Source organism: Limulus polyphemus, unplaced genomic scaffold, assembly GCF_000517525.1.
Source record: "Limulus polyphemus unplaced genomic scaffold, Limulus_polyphemus-2.1.2 Scaffold1038, whole genome shotgun sequence".
Classification (NCBI taxonomy): domain Eukaryota; kingdom Metazoa; phylum Arthropoda; class Merostomata; order Xiphosura; family Limulidae; genus Limulus; species Limulus polyphemus.
Window position 1 is genome coordinate 295,267 of NW_013666648.1, and position 9,899 is coordinate 305,165.

Sequence of the window (9,899 nt, forward strand, 5' to 3'; positions counted from 1 at the left end):
TAACCCATAAATTTAAGCGATTTCATAACAAATATCAAAGTGAACTAAAATCTCTTTCACACACCCTTATTCAGTTTTTTCTTCATTGGGATATATTTTAGTTTGAAGTAACCACATTCATATCATTTGGGCATCCAACTGAACTGATCGTATGAAAAACTAACACATGCTTTCTTCATGTCTTGCCAGCACCTTCTTAACTTATGCCTATAGCTTGAAACCACTTAATGTTATAACAAAGATAAGAAGCATTGAAATAGAATATACATTTTGTACTCAAGGGTAATAAGTACTCGTAGTATGAAACTGAGAAATTATATGTCTGAAGCCGCACCGTCGTATGAATAAGTACACAAACTATAGTTAGTAATGTTTATTGTTAAAAAATAGTTGGTGAGAATATAGGGGAATGTTGTCAATTATAAGTATTTATAGGGAAAATGAGCTATTTTAGACCAAAATATAGGAATACAGGGATAGCTTTGAATATGAAGGGATTATAGGGGTAGTGGGAGGATGTGAACTACGAGTACAGCTTAATGAGATCTAATGCAGTCCAAAATAAAGATACTAAAATAACATTTTATACACTTTCAATGTTTGATTAGAGTTAATTTGTTTACCCTCGAACACAAGATATTCTTGCAACAGACAACTGAGAAGGTCGAATGGTTGATCGAGTTCCATCACTTCTAATCTCCGCTTCTTCCTTTAGAAAATAAATAGTTACTTCTAACATATGGTTTTAGTAAACTTGCATCTTTGTGCCAACAAAGTTTGGGAAAAGAAATACAAACAACTGCTCATCTATAAGTAGATCTTTATTGTCAAATAGAGTAAAACTAAAATATGAAGATTTTTTTTTATCGAGAAGTGACTATGTATTATTATTTTTAAATTAGACATTCTACACATGATTTCATGTTTCTGGTCTCATCAAATCCTTATTAATACCACTAGTATTAATCTGAATAATATCATCCTGTAATTATTAGTAACTTCTGACTAAAAGTAGCTGACTATGGATCAGAAGTGAAAAGTAACTTAAGAATTAACTTAACAAAGTTAACTCTAAATAAAAAACTGACCAGTAGTACAGCTTTTCATAAGAAAACTTATATTGAAGCGAATAAACTAACCCATTAGTTGGGTACCTTTACTGTTATCAATCATCATTCTAGCAGTTCCTGGTTTCAGAACAGTCTCAAATTCCTGTTCAAAGTTCACACCAGGCCAAGATAAGATATTTAAGTTAGCGTGTCTTTAAATTCACTTAAACGTACATATATAAAACAACACATCTGATATTCTTTGAAAACTATTACAACTTTTGTATGTGATCCTGTGTGCTAACTTCTTAATCAGAATCCAGTATTATTTGATAGATTGTTTAAGCAGAATATTCATGATGAGTACACTGGAATGGGCAGCGACTGCCTGTTGTATAAAAAACACAAGAATCATTGACACAGACAAATTTTGGAAGACAAGAAAAATTAAAGAATATTTCTACATCAATACAATAAAGCCTTCACTAAACAGAGATTTGGAAATTAAAGGTGAAAAACCTATGGCTACCATTGGTTGCAGCCATTCCACCAATCAGAACTAGGGGGGAAAACAAACAATCACAGCACGTCCTCCATAATCCATAAAAGACCCGTAACAGCTTACACACACTGACTTGAAGACTTTTGAAACGTCATCCTCGACAATTTTGTTTTTTTCTACAACAGGCTGTAGCCACCCATTCCAGTGTACTCAACAAATCTAAGACATTACTTTACTAATTAATTTACTAAGAAATTATCCCAAAAAATGCTAAAATTGCTTATAATATTCAAATGAGTTAAAATGGCCATTAATGACCTTACTCTGTTAGCCCTACAACACTGGTTATTATATTTCAAATATTTAATGTTTTTTTAGGGTCATGGTTAACAGGAGGATCAAATGGTAAATTGGATTTATAATAGAAAGCCTGCTGGAAGAGTTCTTTGTTACATATTATGTCTTGATACATTTTTTGTGGATCTCTTCAGACCTGAAAAAAGATCTATGAAAGTGTAGCCAAGTATTTTCTCCAACAAAGAACCTTAGCAACTTGTGTATTATAAATCTATTTGTCTTGATAAGAAACAGTTGTCAACTACTGTAATTTTCTAATCACCTTTTATGGTAAATATTTTAAATCAAATGACAAAAGCTGGAGTTATTACATGAAAAGCAAATAAATAACCACAGAAATTAGATCTTGCTAACTTAAATACCTACTTAACCCATAAGAAAACATCTTACAAGTTTAATTGATCACTTACTTAGATACACACCCTATTAATCACTTTCTTACAGGCACCAAATTAACAGTAAATTCATGTCTTACAAACATACACCTTATTAAACATTGATGTCCTTCCTATCTGACTACTCAACTTACAGCTTACTAACATAAAATCATTGTTAACTAGAGAAGTCAAATCTTTGTAGTACATATCTTACTGACCAAATAAGATACAACTTTGAGATTTGTTTTGTAGTAAGATATTTCTTCTCTCATCAGTAAGGTGTACAGTAATACATCTTACAATAATAAGATGTGACTTCTGTGGTCAGTGAGATTTGTTTTGGAGTAAGATATTCTTCTCTCATCAGTAAGGTGTACAGTAATACATCTTACAATAATAAGATGTGACTTCTGTGGTCAGTTAGGTGACTCTTGTAGTAAGGTGCGACTTCTGTGGTCAGTGAGATTTGTTTTGAAGTAAGATATTTCTTCTCTAGTCAGTAAGGTTTATGGTAATAAGATGCGACTTTTATGGTCAGTAATATACAAGTCTGGTTGTTCCTAGTTAATAAGGTGCAACTTCTCTGGTCAATAAGGTAACTCTTGTAGTAAGGTGCGACTTCTGTGGTCAGTTAGGTGACTCTTGTAGTAAGGTGTGACTTATGTGATCAGTGAGATTTGTTTTGTAGTAAGATATTTCTTCTCTCATCAGTAAGGTGTACAGTAATACATCTTACAATAATAAGATGTGACTTCTGTGGTCAGTTAGGTGACTCTTGTAGTAAGGTGTGACTTATGTGGTCAGTCACACTGTTTTATTAACACAAACACCTAACTAATCAGACCAGTTATATCTTAATGTCTAGACCAGTAAATCAGATATTATTATTATTACGTGGTTGACTGACTAGAACTGCCACACATTACTGATGGATCAAAAGTCATACTTTGTTAACACACTTTTAATGCCTTATTAACACGTATAACTGACCAAAAATTATGTCTCACTAATACACACATCTAAATTACCAAAAAGTATCACCTAACTTACAGACACAGTTGAATGATAAGATCCAGTATATGTATTAAAGTCAACACTAAGTAGGTAAGTCACATTTTTTACTATGTTTGCCTCATGAACACATACATTGAATTAACCAGATAAGCACACACAAGTCACACCATATTAACAAACACACCTGATTGAGAGTTACAAACTCTGCATCCATAGCAACCAACATTCCAGCAAAAGGAAGTTCATCATGTGCCAGTGGTTTAAAAGGGAAGTGAAGGTGGAGCCCTCTAGCTGCAAGTTGAATATCCTCTTCAAACACATCTGCTGCAATGGGACTTTGAACTAAAAGAGATGAAAAACGGTCCCCCGAAGATGTAACTAGTATTAACATAGTCTACACAAAATATCCAGCACTTCATAATTTTACATGCACAAGAACAACTGAAAAAGATAATTTGTAGTTTATTTTTTTAAAACTTTAAGTCAGGTATTTGAGTATATTATACATGTTTGTATGTAATTAGTATATTTTCCTGAGCAATACTTTTATTTTGTACGAAGAGGAACGATTGGGAAATTCCCCAAAACATTTTTTATTTAAAATATATTTATTTTCAGAAACAAAAACTTTATTTTTTTTCCCCCAAATGTTTTAGTTTTCAAGTTATTGCCCTACAAGTTAAGGTATACTGCAGAAGCTTAATTAATTTTATTTTTCCAAATACATTACATTTTATACACCTTAGATTTCCTTCGTTATGACCCAAAATTGAAATTTGCAACTATAAAACTTCAACTATCAAAATATTAAAAAGTTTCATAATATCACATTTTTGAAAAATAAAAAATTAGTGTTATAAATTGGTGGTCTGGTTCAAATGGTATTTATATTTAATGAGGTAGCATTGAAACTTTTACATCATGATTTTTTTCAGATAGTTTTTACACGGTTCCTACTTTGTATCATTGTGCTTTGAAAATGGCATTTGGAAAGATTAAATTTTCAAAAGTAAACATATCCTCTAAATAGGTCTTTTTATTTTTTTTACATCCTCATTCTTGGTTGATGAAAAAAAAAAGTTTTTCTTTCAATAAATGCTGTATTAAAAATAAGTAACTTGATGATCTCATAAACAAGCATAGATGTGATGAAGTGTGAAAGATAATTTGCATTAAACTTAACATTTTTTTTTTTTTCACTTTAACAAGTTTGATAGTAAATGAAAATGAATGTTTCTTCTTCGTCTTTTTGATTATGTAAACAGAATACTATGTACGTGTACCATAAAAGCGTTAAGACTATAATTTTCCTGTCAGTGATAAGAAGTTTCTAATCAAACATTCTGTGCTCTTCATATCTTTCTATGACATAAAACTTGTTATGTAATGATATTTCTGCACAGCTCGGGAAATATTATTCCGTATACCCGTTTTTTTAACATTCATTATACATTTGTTACATGGTTACTATACGGCAAAACTCTTCAGTACTAGAACACAAGTTTAAAGAGAAACATACAGAGTAGTTTTAACTGAAAAATGTAACATGTTTTATACACTTGTAAAGAATTTCTGTTCTTCGTAATCAACAGTGGAGATATATTATTCATAAAAATTAAGAGAAAAATTGTACATAATCACAACGGTGCAGTAAGAATATGCAAGGGTTTGTTTGCTGCAACTTGTGTCATTAAAATACTTCAAAAACTACACAATGTGAGCTTCATTTTACATCTGCAAAATGATGAACTTGTTTTGAAGTTTGAAAAAAAATAGCCTTTCACCATATGTTGTTAAATATGCCCATTTCAAGTAGTTCCAACATTTTCTTTGTTTTGGTATATATTAACTAGTGTTTGGAGGTCTAATATATGTTCTCTTATTTCTTCCTACATGAATGTCATAGTTTTATTGATGTCTGAATGTTCACATACGCTTTGCAAGTACATTTTGTGTAGTTTTTGTTTTGTTTTTAAGTTAAGCACAAAGCTACACAATGGGCTATCTGTGCTCTGCCCACCAGGTGTATCAAAACCCGGTTTCTAGCGTTCTAAATCCGCAGACATACCGCTGTGCCGCTAGGGGGGCTGCAAGTACAGAACTTTAAGGTATACCGTACTAATGTTTACTAGTCTTAAGAAATTAACATCACAACAGTTGTAATCATCTCGAAATAGCCACTGATACAACACTACTTACAGTGTCTGTATAATATTAATGATAGTAAAGTTAGACATACCAATTTAACAAACATCTTTGTACAGTGTATTGTACGTTTGAAATTATAGGCTTAGCAGAAACAAAAAAGTATACTATTAGAACATTCATATTCTAAAATATCTGACACAAGTAGATGAAAAAAAAAAAAATACTTCTACTACTACATTATCTATATGAAAACAAAATTTAATATTTTTAGATTCATTTCTTCAACATTTAAATTTTTTAAAATCACAAATAAAGCAACTTTTAGTGGTATATTTAAATTTTAAAACTATATCTACGTATTTCAGATATCTGTAAACTAATGTTTCATTAGTCCAACAAATAAGTTAAATATTTTTAGATCGACAAAGAAACTGTACCCAGCACAAAATTTTAAAACATAATTATTGAATTTATTTCTTTCAAACTAGCTTTTATTGTTTTACAAGTATTACATTTAAGGTGAAGTTCAAGTATTTGATAACAATCTTAATCTAACTTCATCCAAGTCATCAGCTGGTGGCTTTAGCACAAATGTAAACTACAGCATGATGAAAGACTAGGTTTACATGAAAGACTAGGTATGTTCAAGCAGTATGATAAAGCTCCAAAAATGAAAACATTCATAAGTTTCCTAGGATATATAAATATATGTGTATATATATATGTATAGCTACTCTAGTTATTAATTCTAAAAATAATTAAAATATAGAAAAAACAACTGCATTTTGAAGAACCTAAATGCATGAACCTAACATAAAACAATTTACCATTAAATATGGCTTAAAGTGAATGTTTTTAAAACAGTCAATCCACATTAACAAAGCAGATGTCATGGAATTATGTAAATAGTTTCGCATGACAAGTTTTATACAAAAACACCTTTTTTTCTGTGTAGCATGGTTTAAAGTACATTATGTAATGTTTCTGAGTTCCGTATATATGTATATCTATCATACAGTGAAGTTGCTCTGTCACTATATCTTACACTAGCTCTCATCCATACACATGTAAGGGCCTTAATTAAGCTAATTCTTCATCACAGTTTATTGTGTGAGACCTATTTTTTCTGTTTAGTTTTAATTAAATACATTATGCTGTAGTTGGAAATACTAAGATACTTAACAAAAACATATATATTGTCAAATATTTTATTAAGATACAGGATCTTTATTGATTTATTTGCAACACATGAATTTTATTGGACAGTTTTTGCCTTCAACATTTTTCTTATTACCAAAATTTTCTCTGTGTAAAATTTTTTTACCATCCTGATAAGTATATTTGTTTTCTCATGCTTTAATGAGAACTTATGAAATATGTCAAAAACTAATTTCCTTTTTTTTTCTGTAACGATAAACTTTCAGCAAGAAGCCGTGTTCCTGAACCTTGACTGGAAGTTTCCATGTGTCCTTTTATACGGTCAAACAAACTTTGAAAGCTGTCATTCTGTGGAGGGTACTACAGCTTCTTTATCTCTAAGCTCCAAGTTCTGGTCCTACACAGTTTACCCACAGTATTTTAATAGCTTATATTGAAATGATTTACCCTTAAGCATTTAAGTTTAAATGTTGCTTGAGTATCAAGGAATTCAAATGCTGAAATTCTATATTTTAAATTACAGTTATGTTGGTAAACAATTAATCTATATTTTAATAACTTGCATGTGGATGTATTTCCACAATTCCTAAATAATTTCTTTCGGCATCTGAATAATTTTGTTCATCTTTTGGACGTTGAACGTCTAGTTTCGAATGCAGTGTTTTAATTTGTTTTGTTAGTTTTTTCTCCAGCTGGTAGTCTAGCTGTGTACCAGTGATTTCATTTGTTCTGAACTTGTGAAAATTTTTAAAAAAAGCAATCAACGGTAAAAATTTTCACTTTGTAGTCTTCATCATTTCCATAATATTTATTACACATTCCTTTTTTTAAGAGCAAGAAAAATAACATGAATCCGAAAATCTAAGTAAATGTTGAATCACATTTCAGTTACCCCAATCTACAAAACAAGCATACACTAAAGTCCTTTTATTTTACTTCACATTCTAACTGACCAAACTGAAATAAACTAGGAATTGCAAGGAATACAGATCTCTCAGTAACTGTCAAAAATTTATAATTATACAAGAAGTAGAACAATGTATAAAGAGTTCATGAACTATTTAATGTAATGCATAATATTAGGTTCAAATGAAACTAGTTCAAATAATATGTATTAAATAAAAGAAACATTACAGAATGTGATGTCAATCTAGTTGTTTGACACTAATTTAGAGCTGATAATCTCAGAACCATCATTAAGAAAAACATAAATTTCTTAAATCCCTCACAACATAAGTATTGACCTATGTTTATGATATTTAGAGAGATAACAAATAAGTCATTCTTACATTTGCAAAGTATTGAACTAGACACTACCGGCATATTATACTTCAATGAAGAAAAATCAATCCTACAGTTCACTTTCATCAAGTTTGTTCTCTGTTTAATCTTCAGTATTTTCATTACTTGTGGTAAACTTGGCTACTACTGTGTGGTTTGATATTCAAAACCATATGGAAATCAGACAATTCTGATACCCTGTTATTACATGTTTTCGGTGCAAAATCTTGTTTGTTATTCTAGTACTAAAAGCAGGTGTATTGTATTAAAAACCTGGTAATTTTATTTCTCAAATGATACTTCTACTGAAATACTAGAAGGTGTGAATGGTATGTCATATGACGAGTGTAGAAGAATAAAACATGGGATTCAGAGTAAGTGAAACTGTAATCAGAGCGAAATACCTTAACAAAATAAAACAGAAAGATGTTACTAGTAACAGGTAAAGTTTTACTGGAAATAAAAAAAGTGACTATTATGTGGATCACAAGAAGAGCAATAACTTGAAATGAGAAAGTTTTCACAGTCCCATTTTAGTAAATCACCCGTTTACTTGATTTGACCACAAAGTGTGTTCACTAAATCTTCTGTTTACTTGATGTGGCTAGGAATTCTGTCTTGCCGTGTTGTGATATGGCAACATTTAATGATTGCTCCTTGAAAGAATTGAAAGGTTTCCATTATGCGGTTACCGTAAAACAAAATTTCAGTTCACATCAAGTAACAAAGGAAGCCAAAATTAATTACAACTTATTGAAGGAGGGTCAATTATTTGACAACAAGAATTCCGACAACACGATACCTGAGTAATTGGAAGAATAGTGAAATCGTTGAAAAGGTACCACTGGCTACAGGCACTTCCTTGGTGTCGAACATGGTGAGTTGGGCTCACTTTGATACAACTGATAATATTATCTTTCACACCAGGCTCTGTAGGATCCTGAACAACAGAAACTACAGCTGTCAACTGGTACAGCTCATACCCTTCATTCTCTTCTTCAGTGTTGTCATCTTCTTGTTCTTGCTGTTTAATCTTTTCCAGAGGAAATTGTAAGGAAATTAAAATCTATATAGTCAGCTAAGATATATTCTGACAAGTGAAACTTAATTGGGAAGGTAAGTGTAATGAAATGAACTAAAATACAACAAGAAAAATGAACAAAAAAAATGTATATGCTGAATAAAAGTTGTTGATGTGGTTTTCTCTTTAACTATAACATCACTGTGAGAAATAATCGTTAGGCCTTGGTATAATATATGCACGTCTAAAAACACTAGATAAAAATACAGAACTAACAGTTTGTGAGTTAGTAAGAGTCAAAAATACATTTTGAAAACTACTTCCAGGACATACTTTTTCAATAAAATAAACTTTTTTTTTTATCCCCGAGTTGAAAACCGTATTAATGGGACTTAATCCTAAATCAATGTTTTTGGAAAGGTTAGGCATCAAATAAAAGAAAAACTGTTCTGTGTCAATGATAAACAGAAACACTGTGACAAACGGGATATAACTCCTACAGATTAAAACTTTGCCATTTTAGGCTTAACTACTTCTGTTATTGTGAAAGAAACCAGATAACTTCTGACCTTTGATACTTCTTCTTTGCTGTCACCTTCTTTGACTTTGACCTTTCCATCTGGCTCCAGTTTGATTTTTAACTCTAATGGCAACCATGATGTATAGTTATGGTTGAAGCCAGGATCCTCTACACTGTGAAAGTTTAAATATATTTTATATTAATAATTAACTCACACACCAGTAAGTCTGAAAGAGCTTTACAAGTAACATATACTGTATTTAACCTCAAACAGCTATTTCTGTGTGTGTGTGTGTGTTCACTGGAAAGAAAAATGGTATATAGCTATTTACTTTAAAGATTGAGCTGGATGTCTACCGCAAAAAGAGAACAAATTCTGAAATTAGCTTTGATATAGAGAAACATCTGTTAGCTAAGTTCTTGCACAGATCTTAAAATATAAACACATAAACCTGTCCTTTGCCGCCAAAAT

General features: G+C 30.9%; 1 protein-coding gene across 1 annotated transcript in view; it reads right to left on the reverse strand.

Moving 5' to 3' along the window:
- LOC106461818 (PAB-dependent poly(A)-specific ribonuclease subunit PAN2-like) overlaps positions 1-9,899 on the reverse strand; it is a 53,673-nt gene that overhangs the window by 7,833 nt on the left and 35,941 nt on the right. The window contains exons 20-24 of the mRNA XM_022388897.1: positions 9,477-9,600; positions 8,689-8,919; positions 7,169-7,339; positions 3,484-3,693; positions 624-709 (exon numbers count right to left, since the gene is read on the reverse strand). Of these exons, the coding sequence (XP_022244605.1) occupies positions 624-709; positions 3,484-3,693; positions 7,169-7,339; positions 8,689-8,919; positions 9,477-9,600 (822 nt within the window). The remainder of the gene's footprint in view (positions 1-623; positions 710-3,483; positions 3,694-7,168; positions 7,340-8,688; positions 8,920-9,476; positions 9,601-9,899) is intronic.